We start from the raw sequence: 23,085 nt of genomic DNA, 5'->3' as shown, positions 1-23,085 counted from the left end.
GTTATCTTGAATTTTTCAGCTGCTTTGTGGTGTGAAATGGGTCACTCAGATGAGCACATTTGATCATTTTCTTTATATCAAAACAGGGGAATGAACACAACTTTCTTTTATTTCTTGCCCCTTTTGGTGTCCAAAAAAATACCTTTGGTTTAGTTAGAAGAAGAAAGTTCTGTCAGTACTTATGTCAACTTTTTAAAAGCATATTTGTAACAGTAGGAAAATCTATTAAAACAACAAAGAACTAACATTTTCTATATTCTGCTTTTCATTGTGCTCCTGACCCTTTCCTTATCACCTACTTTTAATGAAGAATAAAAAATCTAATGTGATTCATGATCTCATGGTCAGAGATATAAAGATTTATAACGCTCTTGTAAGCATCAATAAACCAAGATACAATCCTTTGATACTAATAGAAAAAAATATGTGGCCTATATTTGAACTGTGGAGTCCTTGGTGCTCTCTCAGTTTGATTGTTGGCAGACGTGTCATTACCAGACTAAATAACATCTTCAGTGTTAGCCCTAAAGTCTGAAGCCCTGATCTAGCACTGAAGATGTTATTTAGACTGATACTAAAATATCTACAGCAAACTGCCAAGCTCAACAATCTTTTGATTAGATATGTACATATAGTTTAATAAGTTCAGTGTTCAAGCTAGCTATATATCTACTTGTTACTTAGCTAATCCTTATTTGCCTAGCTTGCTGAGTCAAATATGGTAGAGGGTACTAGCATAAATTATTTGTTGAAATCAAGATATATCTATACAGTACATTCCTATAATCTATTAATAAATTAATATCTAATAAAAATTGTATATTAGTAATTTGGTAATACCTATTCCTGAGAAATTCATATTAACTTTTTTAAAGTCCAAGGCACATGTTTTTAAAGTCCAAGGCACACTCAGCTTAGTTTAATTTAAAGTCAGAAGCTCCAGCATTAGATGATCACTTATCTCCAATGTTTCTAATACTGCTGCTTTCTCACCTCAGTTTTCTATATTGTTTAATAACAAGCAATACTCTTTGCCTGAAATGGTATTTTATGAGTATACAGAAATAATCAGCTTTGCTCTGATAATCTTCCCCTTTTCATATGAGCACTAACTTTTTTATCAGCTCTTTTGGTTTTATGCTCTAAATGTTTATGGAGATTCTCAATCATTCAGGTCATGAATGTCTCAATGTTGCCTTTTCCAAAAGGCAACTGAATTTTCTTGTTTTTTTCTCTGAAAATGTTTCACTTCAGAACTGAAGAAACTTTTTGGATAAGAAGAGAAATATTATCAAAGAAAAAAAAAACCCAAGAAAGTCTAATTGTTTTTTTAGAAAAAGCATTTTTGGTATGTTGTATTTCAAAAATCGTAGCTGACAGCAAGTTAATCCAATAACTTTAAGCAGAGTTGTGAAAATTATACCAAGTATTAACATGGGAAGTTTAGTGCAAGGAAGGACAATGAAACTAATATTAATGCTTGGTCCACGTCCCAAAAGGATGATTAATAACTGTGCAGGTGCTTGTTCTCGAATTTTATTGCATGAGATTGTAGCAGAAAAATAAATCCTCATCTTATTGCTTGACATCCTCCCAAATCTTGATTTAATGTGTTGATTCTTTTATTTTGTGCAGCTGGTAGCTTTTCAGAGCATTTGGATCAGATAAACGGAAGAAATGAAAGTGTGGACAGCACAGATAATTTCTCAAAGCCATCTAGTGAACAAGCATCTCATATGGCTCGTCAACGATTAGAAACTACAGAAAAAAAGAAAATATCAGCAAAGGTTACAAAGTCCCTCTCGGCCAGTGCTCTGTCCCTTATGATTCCAGGAGGTAGATACTGTTTATAATGATGAAATGGATGCTCTTTTTCTTTTTAACCTTTCTTATATTAAAATGAGTCACATTTTTAAATGTTTTGCATGGTGTATACACTGAATTTTTATTAATAATTAATATTCCCTATGCAACATATTGTTACCTTCTTGTAAAAGAAGTTTCATTATCTGGTGAATATTTGCTATCAGAAAAAGGAATTTTGACTTAAACAATGGGCTGGATTTGATCCAGAAGAGAGAGTCAGATACTGTAGATAGTGGCTTGGAATGCTAAGGATTGGTCCATTCGAAGCCACCTTGCTTTTTATCTTCTGGACTTGTTATCCAAATCAGCATATCTGCTGCCTTTCCTAATTTCTATGGACTGTGCTAGTCCTATAAGACTTGGTTGGTGAGGAGTTAGAATGAAACTATCCCGTGTTTTCCCTACTTTGTTTTAACCATAAAATAATATTCTGAAAAACATGGGTATATTACATAGTTTGTAAGGGTAGGAACATATTCTACCTTGACATTTTAACCAAAGATATTTTAACCATAAACATTGTATTAAATACATAAACCTGTTGATTGGTAATTTTTCCCACCAGAAAAAAAGAGAAATATTTTGGAATGTTTTGAGTTGTGACAGATAGTTCTTTAACAGCAAATCTGTGAATATAATAATATAGTGTATTAACATATATATGAAACTAAATATATTCATAAACAGAGGACCATTTTTTTCAGATATTTTTGGGGTGTCGCCTTTGGGAAGTCCAATGTCCCCCCATTCCATATCTTCAGATCCTTCATCTTCCAGAGATTCTTCCCCAAGCCGTGACTCATCAACTGCTCCTGCAAGTCCCCACCAGCCTGTCATAATTCATACTTCAGGCAAAAAGTATGGATTCACTATCCGAGCAATCCGAGTATATGTGGGTGATAGCGACATCTACACAGTTCATCACATTATTTGGGTAAAATTTACAAACTCTTGTACCTGATTAATTTATTTGTAGGTTATACTTAAATGAGACACATAATTTAGTATAGTTTAAAAAAAGGAAAAGTACTATAACCTAGTATCCAGCTGTGCTCAATCATTTTGGTTTCAGATCCTCTTTACATTCTTAAAAATGATTGAGAACCACAAATATCTATCGATATTTACTATATTAGAAATTAAAACTGAGAAACTTTAAAATATTTAAAATATTCCTAGATCCTCTGGAAGGCTTTTGGGGAAACCCAGAATTCTCCAGACCACACTTTGACAGCCACCAATTTAGTTTGAATTGGAAATATAATTAAAGTGCCTGTAACACAAAATAGCCCTAACCATTTAAAATAGAATATTTGAACTTAAAAGGAAGAAAATCTATAGAGATTCTAACCCTGTTTAAGCTTATTAAAATGAAAAATAGTTTCAAAATATATCTTAATATATAGACCCTGGCAGGTGTTTATTCTTTACTAATCTTCAAGCTGATCATATTTGTTATTAAGGTACTGTAATTTCGGTGGGTCAATTCCAAGTTTGGGTTCTCTAATCTTTCAGTCAATGTACCTTTTTCATTTTGTCTGCATCAAGATGAAATTCAAAAGAAAAATCTTCAGGAACAAAGTTTAGTTTTCTAGTAACTTGACTTACCAATTCAGCCAAAAATGTAAATGGCATTAAAATTAGTATTTGTTCTAGAAGAACAATGTCTTGCAATTTCTTGCTATGGCAGTATTTAATTAACAAAAGAAGTTGAATCATTCCCCTTTCTGAATACAATACTAACGGGGGGATCTAAAGTCCAGGGCCTTATGCTGCTGCCTGAGTCCCCTTTTCTGATCAATTCAGCTATGATTTTCTTTTCCTCTTCCTCTCAACTATCCATCTTTCATTACATATTGGTTCAATGGATTCCAGTTTTCATTCATATTTTATGTATGACCAAACTACCTCAGCATTCTTCCTTAATACAGGTAATCCTCATTTAGCGATTGTCTTATTTAGCAATTGTTATAACAGTGATGAAAAAGTCATTTTTTGAATGATCCTTTCATTTATAACCTTCACAGATTTGTAAAGCAAAGGAAGTAAGATCATAGGGACAGTTGCATTTTCACTTAACAACCACTTGACTTAATAACAAAGTTGCCAGTCTCAATTGTGATCACTAAATGAGGACTATCTGTAATGGCTGCTCATTTTTGTATTCAATCCACATTAATTCCTCACCTATCTGTTCTTAACCAGATCTTTTTCTTGTTTTATCCCACACATTTCTTTTTAAGCTCATTCCCTGTCCATTCATATTTCACATTTCTTCCAAATTTTACTTGTATATAACAAAGCAGGCAGAAGCCTCTAGTTATACATAGCCATTGTTCTTTCCTTTTGCAAGCACTCCTCAAAGCACACCATACACTGCTGTATCAGAGTGTGTGTGTCTTAAAACTTCTTCATCCATTTTTCCATCTTTAGTAACTATTCTATTAAAAAACACAATTTCATCTATTCGCTTTAGATTTTCATCATTTATATATAATTTGCAGTTGTTCACTCCATTTCCCCTACTAAAATAACTCCTTAGGTCTTTGATACATTAATTTTTAGATGCATACTCTTGCATCATGCAGTATATCTAACATTTGCTGCAAATCTTTCAGGTTCTCAGCCAACAACATGGCATCATCTCCATCAAAAGCTACTCATGCATATCTATCCAATCAACATTCCTCTAATTTCTGCACAAACATTCCTTTATCTGTAAATACATTAAATAACCAAGCTGTAATGAGATCTCCTTGTCTTGAAAAATGCAATAGTAACTTTAAATGAAAAAAAACAACTTCCCACCACCAATAGGAGAGCTTGGATTTGCATATACTTGTAAAATGACTTTTCTACTTTACAACATTAAATTGTGCTGTCACCAACCCAGACTAGTTAGTGCTACCCTTGGTTTCCCCAAATTTTTCTCTCATGATTTGGAATGTAGAAGTTTTAAAATGAAAACTGGCATGGAACAGACAGAAAAATTAACATTAGCAATTAATCTTTAATGTTCAGTGATATTAAAGAGCAGAACTGTTTACACTGATGGAGCAAGTTTTTGTGATTGACTCTGTGCCATTGGCATGTAGAAGAACAACAAAGTAATCCTTTTTTTCTTGATAAATCCAGAAGCTACTGTATTATACTTCTAGGACAAATATACTTGAGCTTATGCATTTTCTTTTACTTTCTAGAACATTGAAGAGGGAAGTCCAGCCTATCATGCTGGGTTGAAAGCTGGTGATCTCATTACACATATTAATGGAGAGCCAGTCCATGGCCTTGTTCACACTGAAGTCATAGAACTGTTATTAAAGGTACAGTAATTTTGATTCAGTAAGCTTTGGAAGGGCCATAGGGGTTAGGGACTACATTGTGCTTCAGAAAAGTACTGCTTTGATTTAGACTTAATTGGCTCTTTAACCCATTTCAATTCCTTACAATTTGGTTTTTGTTTAAATTGGGTAGGTTTGTTTATGTTTATCTCTTTTTTAAAGAGATCTATAAATAATTAAAAGCCTTCATTTTTTTTGTCTAAAGTGCTTGGTAGTGATTCTGAACCATATGCATTTGGTTAATCAAATGGAAAATGGTTAATAAAATCACTTACATGTCATGAAAACAGAGGCCTTGGATGTTCCTCTCCATGCTAGAGGAGGCATCCAGGGAGTCAACCTGGCAGGATGGGTGAAAATGCACTCCCAAGTTAATAAGAGATAAGAGATTATCTCCCAAGAGATAAATGGCAGATGTCAGGGTTCCAGAAAAAAACCAACTCCAATTAAAAACTCAGAGAGAGGCATTTTCTCAAAATTTCCTTTTATTAGAGTAGTTATACTGGCACATCTGGGAAAACCCAAATCTGACAGTTCCGGGTTTTCCCTAATCCCCTAATTCAAAAATGAAAACCCAAGCCCTGCACCTATCAGTCCATCACATGGTCCAATCATCAACCATCCCAACTTGAGACATTCCTTCAACCATTCCTCCTCCAGGTGCAGGAATAACATGACCTTGATTTTAAAAAAAAGAATGCTATTATGTCTAACTACCAACACTCTAAAAATCTTCCCCGCTCCTACTTTCTCAGGCACAGGAATGTGGCAGCATGGAAGCTTCTAGTACTAATATGGCTTCCAAAGCTGACAGCAGAAATGTAATGATATAAAATAAAGCACTCCTTGTAATTAGCTATCCTCTGAACTGTGTAATTATATTTCAACCTCTTTCCATTTTTTTCTGCTAACACCTGATAAATAGTAATGATATACTAAAGAAAGCCTCCAGCAGTTGGTCTTTGCAAGTGAACTCCTTCATATTACAGTCAAGCTTGCACAAGACATACTGTTGCTTTTATATTTTTTAGAGAGACTAAAATTATAAAGAAAAATCTTTATTTTTATAAAAAAGATAATTAGCTTTATCTAAAAAGCTGTCTTCCACAATTCTAATAATTTGTCAGCTTCAATCCGGCAACTGATGGAACAAAATGAGCCTTTTTGATTAGATACCACTTTTAATTGTTTTTCTCACAATAGAGGAAAATGTCATATCTTGCTATTACTGTATATTCTGTATTACCAAAAGTGTGTGAATTCAAATAATTTGAGGAAGGGTTTTAAAAAATTTTAGTTTTCTTTTTGTAAATTGAAATGAAAGGCACAATGAAAGAGTTTTAGGAAATTGATTTTTATAAAATCTTTTAAAAATAGTGATCATGTTGCAACCATTATATGCGCAAGCCAGTTGGCAAGCACCCAGATTATTGGCAAGTGGCTACTGGGGCATTCTAAATTAACGTCACTTGTAATATAAAACATAAGGAATGCTAAAAGCAAGAAAAACACTGTTCATAGTAAAAATCTTATTTATAATGGCTTTGCTCAAAAAAAACTAAGATTTGGTCATGAGAATGATCAGAAAATCCTGTATTTATATAGATATAGAAAACAGGATTTCTCAAACTTTTTCAAGCTATAGATATATTATTAAAGAAAAATCCAGGAATACCTGGTCAAGACATAAATGAGTAGTGATAATAAAAAGTGAACATCTCCCGCCCCTTAATATCTTAGTAGTAGCCTTTAGGGTTTGTGATGGAACACACCAACGTAATAGATTTTTTCCCCCTTCTGGTTCACATATTAGATCCATATTCTGATTATTTTGTTCCTTTTTTAATAAAGACTTTATAGTAGTACCATATTGTCTGATCCTGTTTTCTTTTTTGACAGAGTGGCAATAAAGTGTCAATTACTACTACCCCATTTGAAAATACCTCAATAAAAACAGGACCAGCTAGAAAGAATAGCTATAGAGGCCGAATGGTTAGACGGAGTAAGAAAACAAAAAAGAAGGAGAGTTTGGAAAGGTGAGTTGTGATTCCTTAATGAAGAGTAAATGTGTAACATTTGTGTAATATGTACTTCTTTATGTTAAATGTATCTTTTTAAATGGTATTTTCATTCAAGATTTCCAATTTTTTTCAATCTTACTAGCATTAAATATTGCCTCAAAGGCTATTGATTTATTATTCATGTTTTACAATCTCTTAAAATCTCCAAAGGTTTAATCATATGTCTAATTAGGATATTAGAATAATAGCATTTCATTAGAATAATTTAAGATTGTGGTTTTTATAATAGTTAAAGTTGCTGGGGTTGTGAGCCTTACTTTCTATATTTATATGTAAGTAATATGAGGGCCAGTGGGATTTTTCTTTCTTTCTTTTTTTTATAACAGATCTTTTTTTTTCAAGAGTTTTTCAGAAACTAAGATTTTGGTTAGTTAGGATTTCTTTAAAAGTGTTTTATCATATGGCTTTTAAATTATTATTGCTATTTGTAAACTCCACAGAGTCACTTAGGTGAGGTGGGCAATGGATGAATAGATGGATGGATGGATGGATGGATGGATGGATAGATAGATAGATAGATAGATAGATAGATAGATAGATAGATAGATCGAGATAGATCGAGAGAGAGAGAGAGAGAGAGAGGAGAAGGGAGGGAGGGAAGGAGGGAGAGAGGGAGAGAGAAGAAGGGAGGGAGGGAAGGAGGGAGAGAGGGAGAGAGCAGGGCTGTCAAACTCCCAGCTCGTGGGCCAGATGCATCATGCTCTGGCCACACCCACACCCGGTTTAGCTAAGGGGAAATAAGTCCCTATACATCATGTGATGCCACTGTGATGATGTGAGTTTGACACTCCTAATACAGAGGATAGTTAGATAGATAGATAGATAGATAGATAGATAGATAGATAGATAGATAGATAGACAGACAGACAGATACCTAGCATGTTATCAGAACATTATCCCAGATTTCCAGAATAGAATATTAGAAATTATCTCTCATAATTTGTAGATTTTAACAAATTCCTATGATTTACAACGTAAGTGCCTAAACATCTAGTTGCAATGTCAAGTAAAACATTGGTAAGTTTTTAACTGCCAAGGGAAATGTTGTCATAACTTTTGGATTATTGCTTTAGATGTTTGGATTTTACTGAAAAATTCTTTTTTCGTATTAGGAGGAGATCTCTGTTCAAAAAGCTGGCTAAGCAACCATCACCTCTTCTTCATACAAGTCGGAGTTTCTCTTGTCTGAATCGATCATTATCATCAGGAGAAAGCTTACCTGGTTCTCCAACTCATAGCTTGTCTCCCCGGTCACCAACACCAAGCCTTCGTTCCACCCCTGATTTCCCCTCAGGTAAGGAATTGGTGATTAAAGATTCTCAATGAAAAAAATGAAAAGTTCCTCAGACATTAATCCCAGAGTTAGTGTGAAGGTGAACTTATTTTCATGAAACTTCTTGTGTTGCTGTATGAGTGTCAAACATAACACTTCTTTTTTTAAAATAAAATTTTTACTTGGGTTTTCACAAAACATAATACAAGTAAAATTTCTTTTTTTGAGAATAGCATGGTACCAGGTTATCAATTCTCCCTACAGACACAAATTCAATTTCATATTTATCTTTGTGTTCTTTTCTATATCTTATTACTATTTTAATATTTCCCAATAATTTTTCCCTTCCTTTAGTTTTCTCAATCTTACTTTTAATTATCTCATTCCTTTCTAAATTCAATTATATATATATATATCTTTTTCTAAGTTTCAATATCTTTCTAGTCATTATATTTATACTTTTGTCTGTCCTGTTTCAATTGCATATTTTCTTTTCTCATTAAACAAAATTTTTCCCTGAAGTTACTAATTGGAGAATGACACCTTTGTTTCTTTTAATTTTTATCCATTCAACTCTTATTTAAACTTCAATTTATACCTTTACAATTATAACATTCAATATAACATATAACTTCTAGTCGAATTCTGCTTGGTACATTCTTAAAATATACACTAAGTTCTTAAAGAGAATGAATATGTATGTATGTATGTATGTATGTATGTATGTATGTATGTATGTATATATAGATAGATATAGATATATATAACAATAATAAATAAAATACTTATTCTATTCCAATTCAGCTATATCATTAATGTTAGTTGTAATCTTTGACATTTTAACATTTTTTTTCAATAGGGTATCATACTTCTAGGAACACATATAGTATTTCCATAATTTTTTCATGTTTCTTTCATGTTCCTCTTCACTTACATTTTTTATAACACATTTATAATAATTAAAATGTTCCCCTCCCTTCCTAATTTCATTCTCTCATTCTTTTTATTTCATTTATCTATTAAACATTGTATTACATTACAATGAGTATTTTATCTATCATTTTAATCACACTTGTTTCATATTTTCAAAGTTCATTTCTATTTCTAATATAACAATACTATCTCATGTACCCTTGCAGAATCCCCCTTTCAATTAATTTTCACCCATTATCTCTGTGTCTTCTAAATAGGCTTATACCCTTAATCCTTGTACGTTTTCCCTGTTTTTCTATGTCCTGTTTCTGTTCTTTATAATTTTCTTTCCTTTCCCTCTTCCCCCTCTTCTTCTCCCTTCCCTTTTTGACCCCTTCTCTCTCTAATTCTGATTCTCTCTTCTGTAATCCTCTCTTCTGTTTCTTCCTCATGTTGTAATTACTTTTCAAACTATTCTTTTTGGGGGTTGTTTTTTCAGATCTTGAACTTTTCACTCTCTTTCCCCCCTTTCCTTTCTTTTCCCCACATAGAAATACTTGGTCATGAAGATGACTTCTTCTTTGTCCCACCCTTCTTGTTCTACAGGCATTTCTTGTTGTTTCTCATAGTTCAGGATCTCCATTCCTAAAAATTGAAATACGAAGCCAAAAGAACCTCTTCCTTCTTGTGCATCTTCTTTCTGTTTTTTAAGTTCCATTCTCAATTCTTCCAAGAGTGATACCATTTTAAAAACTTTTAAACAACCACCTGATTAATTTTAGTCTTTTAGATCCGATAGCCAAAAATCCAAAAATCACCAAGTAATCCAAATAACCCAAAGCTGTTTCTTCTTGCTTCTTTTTTCCACTTTCTCTTCCTGGGGTTCTCTTATCTTGTTACAGAGTTTCAGTTAAAATGTATCTTTTAGGAATCTTGTTAAAGTTTCACTGTTAATTCCTTTCACTTCCAGGTGGTCTCCTCCATTTTTCCAGATCCCACCCTTTTGTTTTTTTTCCTTCTTTTAAAAGTTCTTGAGAATCCCGAAATCTTTATTATCCCTTTGACATTTTATTTTCAGCTTAAATACCTGTTAATGTCAAAGTGGATTTTTGCCGGTTTCTTGCTTAAAGAGTTTTTCTTTGAGGTGGCCATTTCTGACCACCGCTGCAACTGCCTTCGGGAAAGGGAGTAATGGCCAGCTGGGGAGAAGAGTTGCTGGCAGTCTCCCCCCTCTTCACCACCTCTACGGGGTGGCTTAGCCCCAAAACCAGCTGGCTCAGGGCACTCCAGCAGTGAGCACAGATCGAAACTGTACATGATTGCAGATTTTGGTCTGTCGCCGAAGCTCAAACCAGAAGCCCAAACATAAAACTTCTACGGCTAGAGAAATATGATCTCTGATAATATTTAGTCTGTATTGGACTTGACAATCATTTTTTCATGATCTGTAGATTCTATGAAAATAATGTGTTCTATAATAGTTTCTAAATATTGAAATGAAGAACTTGATAATGTTTCATGTGTTATTGTTTTTTCTCCTAGGGACAAATTCTTCCCAAAGTAGTTCTCCAAGTTCAAGTGCACCCAATTCTCCAGCTGGCTCTGGACATATTAGACCCAGCACACTCCATGGTTTAGGACCCAAGCTTGGAGGATCAAGATACAGATCTGGAAGGCGCAAATCAGCTGGAAGTATTCCCCTTTCACCATTGGCAAGGACTCCATCTCCAACACCTCAGCCAACCTCTCCTCAGCGATCTCCATCACCCTTACTGGGTCATTCAATAGGAAATGCAAAAATAGCTCAGGCTTTTCCCAGTAAAATGCATTCTCCTCCCACTATTGTAAGACATATTGTCAGACCTAAGAGTGCAGAGCCACCAAGATCCCCACTACTCAAAAGGGTTCAGTCCGAAGAAAAACTTGCTCCTTCTTATGGCACTGATAAGAAACACTTATGCTCACGCAAACACAGCTTGGAAGTAACTCAGGAAGAGGTTAATAGAGAAGCATCCCAGCGTGATATAACTCTTCAGAGTCTGGAGGAGAATGCGATGGAATCGCCTTCAGTCACACGAGTGAGGCCTGCAGAGCAAGGCTGTTTAAAACGCCCTCTTTGCAGGAAACTGGGCAGGCAAGAATCTGTTGATGAACTGGATAGAGAAAAATTGAAATTCAAGATAGTTGTAAAAAAACAAGATCTGGCAGAAAAACAAGAATATTTGCAGAAAACAAGCATTGTACATGAACTTTGCAGTGAATCAGAAAACCCCATTATCTCATGCCTGGAAGACAAGGATAGCAAAAAAGTATTTCAAAAAGCTTTGGAACGATCAAATCACTCTGAAGTTAAAATTACAGCTTTGGAGACACAGGCAACAGGTGGCATACTGAAAGACACCCTTCAGAAGAATGCAAATTTGAAGTCCAATGAATACAGTGCTTCAGATGCATGCATGTCATGTCATAGCCCTGCACTTAATGAACTTAGTCATTTGTCTTATGATTTCAAAAGATTTTCCCCTCCGTGCACATTGCTAGATGTTCTGCCTCACTCACCCGAGAAGTTGGCAAATGGGAAAGAAGGGAATGTAGATAAAAATGCATCAACAAAAGAATTTGTCAAATTTGAAAGATTAGATAGTAATCTTGCAAATATAGATTATTTTCGAAAGAAAATATCTTCTGAAGAAAGTGATGACAATTCCAGTCCAGTGCTAAAGCCTAAATTGGCAGCAAACAAACATGAGTGCCAACAGCTTAATTCAGCTAAGCCTATAAATATTATACAGAATTCCAATTTGCCTGCTGAAAATCCATCATTTCTCAGCAGTGCTCATGCTGCTCAGATTAGTTCTGTTCCTTTTGTTCCCCTCAAAACCTTGAACAGCAGAGCTGATCCTGGTATTGAGAAATCAACCCTGATCTCCATGGAATCATTGGCCTGGAAGACTTCTTCAGATTACAAACTAGAAGGAAGGTCTGTTTCTTGCTTGAAACCAATTGAAGGTACGTTAGATATTGCTCTGCTTTCAGGGCCACAGACGTCAAAGTCAGAAGTGTCTTCATGTGCATTCCAAGGTGACCAGAGTATTAAAAATGATCAACTTCCCCAGTGTGACAACAGCCTGAAAGTTGAGCCATTATCTCAGAAGATGCTACCAACCATCCAGCAATCCAGACCCTATAAATCTGATCTTTTGGAGCTGCAGAGCTCAAAGCCTAATAAAAATACCCAGCATTCAACTGCAGCACCTGCGATGATTCAACAGCCGTCAAGAAAACCACTCTCTAGTCTCACTGCTAACGATGACTCCTCTGTAAGGGAGATCTGTCAAAAAGGAGAAACAATCCAGGTTGGTACAAACAGTATGAAATCTAATGGCTTCCAAAATCAGAATTCTGCTTTGATAACTTGCACAGCTACTCAAGGACAAGGAAATACTGAAAAAGGCAAACGAAAAGAGAAGAAGTGCATTAAAGAAGTATTGGAGAGCCACATGAAAACTGAACAGACTGATGATGGGAGGACTGCAGATTCCTCATGGAAGAGCTTCATTCCAGATTTGGTTTCGAATCAAGACTCTAAGCACAGTCAAAGGTATACTTTGGATTCAACTGCTCATTTACAAGCATGTGGTACAGCAAAAGTAGAGGCATCAAATTCCAAGATGAAGCTCAAAGATGTCAAAGATATGCTTAAACAGCCTGCAAAGGAAGATGAAAACATCACTGGAGAATTTTCGGGAAATGAATTTGGCATGCCTAAACCAAAAACTAATGCTTTGCCTTCCACAAAGAGTTTCAATTCAGTTAAAATAGAAAAAACAATGGTTGCTGCAACTGTGCAAAAGGATAAGCCTCGAGACCTGGGATCAAAAGAGCAGAGGCAATCCAAAAAAACACAGCCTCCAACTGCTGATAAGGAGCCTAATTTTCCTTCTAAGCCACAAAGTAGCAATTCTGATGTTCCTGCAGTAAAAGAACCATTCAACAGACCATCTGCAGCAGATGTTCCTATGTGTTATTGTAATCAAGAAATTCTCTGGCCTGCTATGGAGAATAGCACTGTTAAATCAAAGCAGGTTCTCGATGCGTGTTCCTCTAAATTAAAACATTCTGAAAAATCTGCACATAAACCATTAGCTACACAGGTAAAAGAAAAAGAAAATGGTGCACTGGGAATGGCTGGTTCTCGAAAGGAGGGGAAAAACATATTTAAGATCACTTTGGATTCTTTCACACATTCTTCAAGCTCTCAGAGAAAGCTAAATAATGCACCGATACAGACAGAACAGAATGTGGTTATATCATGTAGATCAGAACCACCAGTCCAGCTCAATAAAACCATTGCTGAAAATCAGCTTAAATCTTTTAGTAAAAGCCAGGGGACAGAGAATACCAAGTTTTTTCAAAAGGAAGAGACAGCAAGCTTAGGAGATCCAGTTGATCAAAAGCCATTCCATCTACGGAACAAGCCAAAGGTATCCAGTGCAAAAGAGTGTCCCTTGCTGAACAAAGAGAGAGATAAGGATTCAAGTAACCCAATAGTCTCTCCAGAAAAACAACCTGAAGGAAGGAAATGTACTGATGCACTTTATTTTCAAAGTGACAGCAGGAAATTGGATCCCAGCCTTTCTGTTTCTGCTTGTGATGCCAGAGGAAAAGGTGTGGAAAAGTCAGCCACGGGTAACAAAAACTTTCAGGACTGTAAAGGAAAAGGACACGCAAATCCAAAGCAACTGGCAGAAGGGAGTAAATCAAATCCAACAAAACATTCCTCCTTGACCACATTGCAGAATTCGTGTCGCACGGTGGGAAACACTACAAAGCAGCTGGATGTCCCATTCAGCTGCCCAGAACCTAGACAGAAAGCCCCTGTTTTGCCTTCTTCAAAGGCTAAAGTGCTATCAGCAGCGCCGCCCCTTGAAGCGAGCTGCAAGGAAGTCAAAAAGCCAAGCAGCTTTTCTTCCTCAGCAGAGGGCAGAACAGAAACTGTGTCACTATTGAACTTTCGCTGTACTTCGCCCCCTAAAGAAGAGCAAGTTCTTACTTCCGATTTGGGGGGAAAGCCCAGAGGTCAGGAGAGGTCTCACTCTGCTAGCACTATGGACATAAAAGGAAGAGACCCCAGTCTGCCTCAATCTTCTGCTATAAAAAAACAGAATGTAGGTAAAGATTTGCCAAAGTCAGGGACTACAAATGACTCTCTCAATGCACTTTCATTGGACAAAGATTCTTCCCGGCAGAAACGAGGAAAAGACCCCTCAAGACACAGCCCTCACAAAAAGAGCTCTTAGTAGTTGCTTGCAAATAGGATGTCTCAGATGAAAATCTAATTTCTTGTCTCCCTCCCCCCCCCCCCGCCCCCCTCTTAAAAATCAGCACTGTGTAGTATTTTCTTTCAGAAAAAAAGTGTGTCACTTAAGCAGGGTCTGTAAAGAAAGACTCAAGTTTTGTTTCCCTTCATAAATGTCTTCCCAAATATTACCGGTTAAACTGTTAGCATAAAAATACTTTTACAAGTTGAGAGACTTGAGGTAAAATGGGCCTGGGTCATGGCAAGTTCACTGTAAATACTTAGTGTGCTTGTTTTGATTTACAATATCCAACTGCTGCTGATTGTATTGTTTACTCTTTTATAGAGTTGCTGCTTTGCCACCAATTTGCCATAATCAAAGAAGAAACAGAATTGCTAAAGCTTAGTCCTAAACTGAACCCACAAATGCATTGCTCTAATAGGAGGATGAAAGTAGATCAATTTTTTCTCGTTCAGAATTGTACACCCACCATAAAAATCTAAGAACATCGAAATCTAGTGCTTTCTAATGAGTTTAGCTGCATAGTTTTAAGACCTACAGATTCATACTTTGGTTCGTGAGCTAGACTTAACTCATTTAAACCAGTGCTTCTTAAACTAGGTAACTTTAAGATCTGTGGTCTTCAACTCCCAGAATTCCCTGGCCACCTATGCTTGCTGGGGAACTCTGGGAGTTGAAGTCTACACATTTTAAAAGTTTGCAAGTTTAAGAAACACTGGCTTAAATGAACAAACTGTGGTTCTTTAATGCACAGTGATTGTCTTTGTTTAGTATTGATGTGAGGAAACAGAAATAACTTCCATTGTCTTCTCACATAAAACTTTTTTGCTAGAGGACAAATTTTGAATAACAGGAAATGTTCCTTTTTCTTCATGGCATGCTAAGCATACTTATCTTTATTCAGGTCATATTAAGTATGGTTTGGCCTTTCTGATACAATACTTATGTAGAAACAAATCTCTTAGGACTACATTTCATCTTTGCTATCATGATAGGTAAATTTGGTCATTTAGCAGTTCAGTTTTCTTTGCTGTTTTATGATAAAAGTGGTGAAGGGATGTATTTTCCATCGTTTTATCTAGATAATATATTCTGTACCTTGTAACATTTAAATACTTAGCTGGGGCCTTACATTGTAGATTAAACTTGCTGTTTTTCTGCAAGTGATGCTAGGATTCATATTCTGGTTGACGTATATTAAGTATCTGTAAACATTTCATAGCATGATATTTATTTGTATAAAAAAGAAGTTAATTTTTTAAAATAAGAAAAACATTTTTAGATTAAAAGGGGAGAACATGTTGGAGCTATTTGGGGCTGTTTGTGAGTTTTTTTTTAAGTTTTCCTAAGCCTTACTTTAATTCCATGATTCATGAAATAAGTTTAAACAAATGACGTTGGAAGGAAACTCAATTTGGTTGGAAACTTAGATAAAAATATCAAAGGTTATGATAGACAAGAATGTTAACATGAGAAGAGAATTCATTAATTTTTCTTCTTTTTATATTACCTTATGGAAGTCCATTTAAAGTTGAGTGTCCTCCAGGGCAATTTTCCTGTTTCCTAACTACAGCCAACCAAGCATAACCTAATTATGAACTGACTGTTTATAAGATCTTTACAAGTATGCTAAATGCATTTCCCTGGGGAAGAAATAAACCAGGTGAGATTTGTTCATATTTATAAGTCTCAGAAAATGATAGCAGCAGCCAGTTTCTAAATGTCCATTGAGTGGTAGTATATTCATTCGCCACTCATGAATTATTTAAAACAAGCAGAGAAGGAAAAATACTCTTGAGGTATTCCTGTCATTTATAGTTTGAATCTGTGCTTTGGGAATAAAACTGAATGCAAATGTACCCCCAAATAAAAATGTCGTTCTCTGGGAAGCATTTCATAGTTTACAGTTACTTGGGGAGAAAACCCTTTCACTTTTTTTCTTTAAGGCACATTTAGCTATCTTGTTTACAAATGTATCTTTTAATGTATATTTTGTATATAGTGCTTTATCACTTTTGCCAAATATTTCCCCTCATTTTGAAAATACTGTAGCACCCGAGTTCGCATTGATGTAATTCCTTGTTCGTTAATGTTTACCTTAAAGTGAAATGTTAAAGGTCCTCTGAATTGTGTATTACTTGTCAGTCTTTGTGTGGATGTATATTATAATGTCCATTTGTAGTATCCCCTACTGTTAATTATCAAATTATATAAAAAATTGTTAGGATTTCTGCAATGAAATATTTGCAGTCTTTTTTTTCTTTGAAAGATCCCCATGATTGTCATAAAAATTGCCTATTAAATGCAAATATTTATACTTGGAAGTTGGAGAACATTGAAATAAAAAAAGGGCATGAAAGAAATCTGACTTTGTTTCTTGAACGGGCTTTCTTGAATTCTAAAATACTACATTTCAAAAATTCAGGATTTAATAGAACAATAATGTGCATGAAATATTTTTTGTTACATTGATAAGTACAATGTGCACCAGAACTCCATGTGAATTATGTGAAGGAGGCTATAAGAAAAGGAAAGAGATTGGTAAATATTCTGTTGCTTAGAAACTCAATATGATTTATTCTTCAGTGAAATATGAAAGTGACAGAAGAAAGATTATTGATCATCGACTTGGTGGGTTGTAAACTGAGAATAAAATAAAATTAATAAATATTTATAAAGATATAATAAATAGGAACAAATAGCAACATTTTCAGTAAACTTGAAATCACATATATGAGAAATTCAACAACCAAATTAGAGTGTTTTTCAGTACATAAAGACTTTAATTACTTTATTTATGACCATATACATTATATGCTCACTTTGTCCAATGGCCTGTGTAGAAGTGTCAGCACATCCATTCTGACTCATGACATTTTATGGAACTGAGAAATGATACAGCTATGTGAAGAAAATTGAGGATTCTTTTTATTCCATCATTGTGACCATGGAATAAATAATAATACAGCATAAGACTGTTGGAAAGAATACCGGGCATTATCCAAGTGGAAGCTACCTGGTTTTCAAATAGTTTACTTCTCTGATTTGTACAACATTGTAGACTTTAGATCATAAAGTAAATTTCCAGGAGAAAAGTTTTACATATCATAAAAGAAAGGCATATTCCATTGGCATCTAATTATTCAGAAAAAAATGGAAGAAATTATTCCTAGGTAACTGGATGCTAATTCTGGAAGTGTCACTAGCATTTTATGGGAGATTATTTTAGGCCTCTGTTACTAGGCTACAAAGATATTTTCTACCACTGAGCTCTGGGCAATAAAAACGCTATGCAGTTACAAGATTTGTGTAAGTGGTGGGTGTGCATGCAAAACCATTCCCTCCACCCCGCCACTGTAACCATTAGTGCCAGTCCATGGAACCAGAAAGGTTAAGAACTACTGTTCTAGAAGATAGAGTGCAAAAAAGGACTGTAGACTTAGTCATTGAAGCTAAACTATGTTTTAGCATTACAGGTAAAATATGTTTACATTTTGTGAAATGTAATAGAAGGTATAAGATGTACTTCGTATTCATTTAGAAGAAGAAACAAACCTAATATACCAGTGTTTAAAAAGTGTATATTCTGGTATATTGACATATTGTATGAAAACCTTTACAGATTTTTTGGGAAAGAATAATTTTTATATATTCTAATACAATGATGGTGAACCTTTGGGGCTTGGCATGTCAAAAATTTGGAAAAAACACTAACTTGATTCTGTTGGCATGTCACCGCCATCCTCATCCTTGAACAAAAAAGAAATAATTCCCTACATATTTATTTTTAAATATGTTTTTAAAACTACAGTCCAATCACATATGGTGCTGTGTTTTTTATATAAAGAAATGTCAATTACAGCAATGAAATATGAGTAAAACAAACTAGTTTTTGGAGGTTCCAGAGTCTGCGCAAGAGCACGACTTCTATAGCCTCAAAAATTGTGTGAAGACCGAGGGTGCTTTAAAGAATAGTTTTCGCTGGGTAATGGTGAACATTGGCATGTCACCAAAACCTTTTACTTTTAATTAGGTGAAAATCCGTGGGACTTTTCAGAGCCGGTTAAATGTCAGGGTTCCAAGTAATAAATCCATTTCAAGCAACACTCCAAGGCAAGTAGATTCCTCAAAGAATAGCTTTATTGGAAATATATTGGCACATATCTGGAGTAAAAGTTTTTCTCTCAATCCTAAACATTCACATGATCCAATCAAGGTGCTGTCTGAAGGTCCAGTGACATCACTTCCTCTGACCAGATGTGAGAATGTCCTTGGTTCCCAAGTATTTTATTTTGACTACACAGTTCCAGCTATCTCTAATCCCCACTCCCTAACCCTCAGCTCCAGTGTGGCAGCACTGAAGCCCAAGATGGCTTTGGCCAGGCCAGCTTCAGGGTTGACAGTCATGGTGTGCCACCTCTGACATGCATGTCATAGGTTCAGTATCACTGTTCTAATGTTCTAACCTAAAAAAAAGGTTTCAGAGACAACTAAGGGCATGCAATCTTCATATTTTTACATAATTAAATCAATTGGAAAGTTGAGTTCTCTCCTGTTTTCAAGAATATTACATTACTATGTTCTTCACCTATTTGTCACAACAATGAGGGCCTGGGGTAATCTATCCTAACACATTGAGAGAATGAAATCAGACATACAACAGTTGGAAAATGCAATACTAAACAACTGATTTCCCTCCTTTGCAATCATTTTCTCCCCAAATCCATGTTGTCAGAATTAACTGATGCAGTATTGATATAAAAAGGAAAAGAAACTCCCATTGATGTTAGAAAATGCCCTTCTATTAAGAAATATATTCGTATATTTTAAAAAATCCCTCCTTCCTTCCTTTCTCTCAAAAGCTTCTATCTGTTAAAATTTTTGCTTTAAAGCATACATAATCAAAATGAAGGTCACTACAATTACTATTATCACAACAAGAGTAATCAATGCTATTTTTGCAGTGCTATATCTACAGGACAGATTTATAGAGAAAAGTTTAGTGCCTGCTAGTGATTTAGGCTCAGCACACAAAGTCTGTTCAGAATCTTCAATTTTATCTATGTTCTGCTTGTACCAAGTTAATAATCCAATATTAGAACAGGTGCATTCCAGTGGATTGTAACTTAAATTGATTATACTCTGGCCAGATAGTCCAGTCAACAAATCATGTGGGATAATATGGATCCTATTATTGGCAAAATTGAGATAAATGTTCCTGAGGCTGGAAAACACATCTGAACAGAATGCAGTAAGATTGTTATGCTTCAGATCCACATGTTTTAATGCGCTGAGGGCAGAAAATGCTTTAGCTTCTATAACCATCAACTGGCAAGAAGCTAAAGTTAACACCTCTAGATTGGGTGCTTTCTGAAGAAAGTTGTCATTCAAAATGGTGCCAGATTTGAAGATATTTCCATTCATATTTAGGACAATAAGGCTGCTGAGACCTTGCAAAATATTCTGCTTGCTTGTATCAATATGAGAGAAAGAAAGGTTCAGGATCTGCAAAGAATGTAGATTGTGGAATGGGCCTTGAGAATTATTGATGGTAATACGTGTAAAGGAGAGATCAAGAACTTTCAGGTTAGGACATTCATTAAATGCTGTGTTATGGAATGAAAGTTTTCTATTGTGGCTTAAATTGAGGTGTTGCAATCCAATTAGACCACGAAGTTGGTTGCTGCAGCAGTCTAGGCTTTCTATTTTACTCCCACTCAAATCAAGGTGTTGAAGCTTTGACAAGGATTCCAAACATCCAAAACTCAAGTTCATTGTGTTATAATTCTGCCGGATATAGAGATGGGTAAGAGAAGGAAAAGCAGAAAAGTCAATGTCGCAGAGATTCAAAAAGTCATTCCAACTGAGATTTATTTCTTTCAGTAAATTCATCTGAGGAAGGCTCCGTAGCTCAGAAAGGGAGGTATGGATCAAGTCCAATCTTTTCAGTTTGGATAAACATTGGAAAGTGTCACCAGAAGGTTCTAGGAAAGAGTGATACTGCAGAGTGAGATAGTCTACAGAGAAGTTGCATATGCCTTGCAGTGTGGTTTTTTGAATGGGAAGGCTGTCTACACCCCAAAAAGAGCCAAGCCAGAGGATAGCAGTGCTGACACCTTGCAATCCATCCAAGATCACTGAAATATTACTACAACTGCCAAAGTCCAAGCTGTAGAAAGAAAATGAACTAAAAGCCTTGGATTCTATGTGCATAATCTTGTTGTCCCTAAGACTGAGGGTTAGATTGTTAGCTTGTTTTAATGCCTCTATGCCTCTAGTTGATATTGTTTGTATATTGTTCATCTGTAAATCCAAGTGTTTGAGCTTTCTAGTTGGAAAATCCGGTAGCACCTCCAATGTTTGGATATGGTTGCTTCCTAGTAACAGTGTTTCTATGTTGTTTAGATCCTGCAATGGGATAAATGCTAATTTAGTGATCCCTGTTTGGGTTAGATCAAGATGCTTCAGACACTGAGGACCCGTAAATGCCGTTGAGGCCAGAAAGAGAAGATTATTTCCAGTAAAGACAACGGTCTCCAGGAAAATATTGTTTTCGAAAGTGCCTTCATATACCCAATTAATCTGACACCTTTTAAAACAAAACAAAATCTGGCATTAAAACAAAGCACAACTGTGGATATAATTGAAATAGAAGCCCTATTTTTGTTTTAGCAGGTCATTAGGTAACTAGGTAGCAAAATGAAGCATATTATTTTTTAAATCAATTTAGGGACCCAATCAACACTGACAGATTTTAGATGGTTATCTAAGCGCATCATGATATGTCTGCTTACACAACACAAATACCTATCAATTACAGGTTCAGGAAGAGTGTTACAAGCTTGCAAATTCTGATTAAAATTTATTCAAATTTGTTTTCTTGGCTGAATCCTTGAAAAACACTGTAGGAAATGGAATTTCTACATAAAAGTACAGGACAATTTCTGATAACATTTTAAAGCTAATGTCAAATATTACAAGAAATAAAAGCTACCATGTTGGCAAGTGTACATAAATCTACACATTCAGAGTCAATGCCTTTATTACCAACAGCTGCAGGTTTTCAGGTTTTCTAGAACTATAATTCTTGAAGATTATTGCCACTATTATTGAGACATTTAGAACTTCATCCACCAGAGCAATATATATGAAAAAACCCGAGAGCATAAAAAAAGATATGGAAAAAAAATAGAGTATAGATCAGGGGTCTCAAACTCGTGGCCCACGGGCCAATTGCGGCCTGCAGGATGATATCCTGTGGCCCCCACTGTGATATGAAAGTATAATATTAGTGCGGCCCGCAGGGGGAATGGACCTCTGAAGGAAGTCCCACCCACCGTTCCTCATCGTGGCTGACATTCAGTGCTAGGCTAAGCTACACCAACTTCATGCACACTAAGCTTGTAACGGAAGTGGAAATGATGTCATTTTGCTTGTAATGGAAGCGGAAATGATGTCATTTTGCTTGTAACGGAAGCGGAAATGACGTCATTTCCACATGTGGCGGAAGCGAAAATGACGTTATTTTTGTGGAATCCCTTATGCGGCCCAGCCTCACCCAGACTCTGCCTCCAGCGGTCCCCAGGTAAATTGAGTTTGAGACCCCTCGTATAGATAGTCCTTGACTTACAACCACAATTGAACCCAAAATTTATGTTGCTAAATGAGAAATTTGTTAAGTGTGTTTTTCCTCATTTTATGACTTTTCTTGCTACATTTGTTAGGTGAATCGATGCATTTGTTAAATTAGTAACACCATTGTTAAGTGAATCTGGCTTCCCCAATTGACTCTGCTTGTCAGAAGGTTACAAAAGGCGAATCCCATAACACAGGGACACTGCATGCATTATAAATTGTCAAGTATCCGAGGGTAAATCACATGACCATGGGGATGCTGAAAGGGTCAGAAGTGTGAAAAATGGCCAGAAGTCACTTTCTTCAGTGCCATTGTAACTTTGAACTCTCACTAAAAGAACTCTTGTAAGTCGAGAACTCCGTGTAGTAGTTGGAATAGATCCCAGCAGACTTGAGTTCAATTCCATATTTAACTATCATGGTTCACTAAGGAATTTTTACTCTGCCATTTTCTCTCAGATTGGTTTACCTCATAGAATTATTGTGAAGATAAAATGGTGGGGAATAATAGTGATGTGAACCATCTTGAAATTTTGAAGGGGTGACAGAACCTAAGTCTATTTCCTATAGTGTCTGTTCAGCCTGTGTGCTCCAATAGAGTCGGCTTGCTTCAGGTCCTGTCAGGAAAGTGATGCTATCTAGCTTCTGACAAGCAA

The 23,085-nt window shown here is 35.6% G+C and overlaps 2 protein-coding genes across 13 annotated transcripts in view; one reads left to right on the top strand and one right to left on the bottom strand.

Annotated features, from left to right (window-relative positions):
* The window catches only part of MAST4 (microtubule associated serine/threonine kinase family member 4), a 210,049-nt gene extending 194,889 nt beyond the window's left edge, over nt 1–15,160 (top strand). For all 12 annotated transcript variants that reach the window (XM_087927216.1, XM_087927214.1, XM_087927213.1 and 9 more), the window contains 6 exons: nt 1,636–1,836; nt 2,571–2,800; nt 5,067–5,189; nt 7,107–7,243; nt 8,401–8,582; nt 11,016–15,160. In XM_087927216.1, coding sequence (XP_087783342.1) covers nt 1,636–1,836; nt 2,571–2,800; nt 5,067–5,189; nt 7,107–7,243; nt 8,401–8,582; nt 11,016–14,773 — 4,631 coding nt within the window. In that variant the 3' untranslated portion in view covers nt 14,774–15,160. The remainder of the gene's footprint in view (nt 1–1,635; nt 1,837–2,570; nt 2,801–5,066; nt 5,190–7,106; nt 7,244–8,400; nt 8,583–11,015) is intronic.
* Nucleotides 15,161–18,916: 3,756 nt separating this feature from the next.
* Nucleotides 18,917–23,085, bottom strand: part of CD180 (CD180 molecule) — a 37,938-nt gene continuing 33,769 nt past the window's right edge. The window contains exon 6 of the mRNA XM_026714418.2: nt 18,917–21,383. Within this exon, the coding sequence (XP_026570203.2) occupies nt 19,667–21,383 (1,717 nt within the window). The 3' untranslated portion in view covers nt 18,917–19,666. The remainder of the gene's footprint in view (nt 21,384–23,085) is intronic.

The sequence above is a fragment of the Pseudonaja textilis genome, chromosome 2 (assembly GCF_049901715.1).
Source record: "Pseudonaja textilis isolate UNSWEBS1 chromosome 2, rPseTex1.2, whole genome shotgun sequence".
Classification (NCBI taxonomy): Eukaryota; Metazoa; Chordata; class Lepidosauria; order Squamata; family Elapidae; genus Pseudonaja; species Pseudonaja textilis.
Note: the sequence above shows the minus strand (reverse complement) of the source record. Positions and strands in the feature narration are given on the sequence as shown.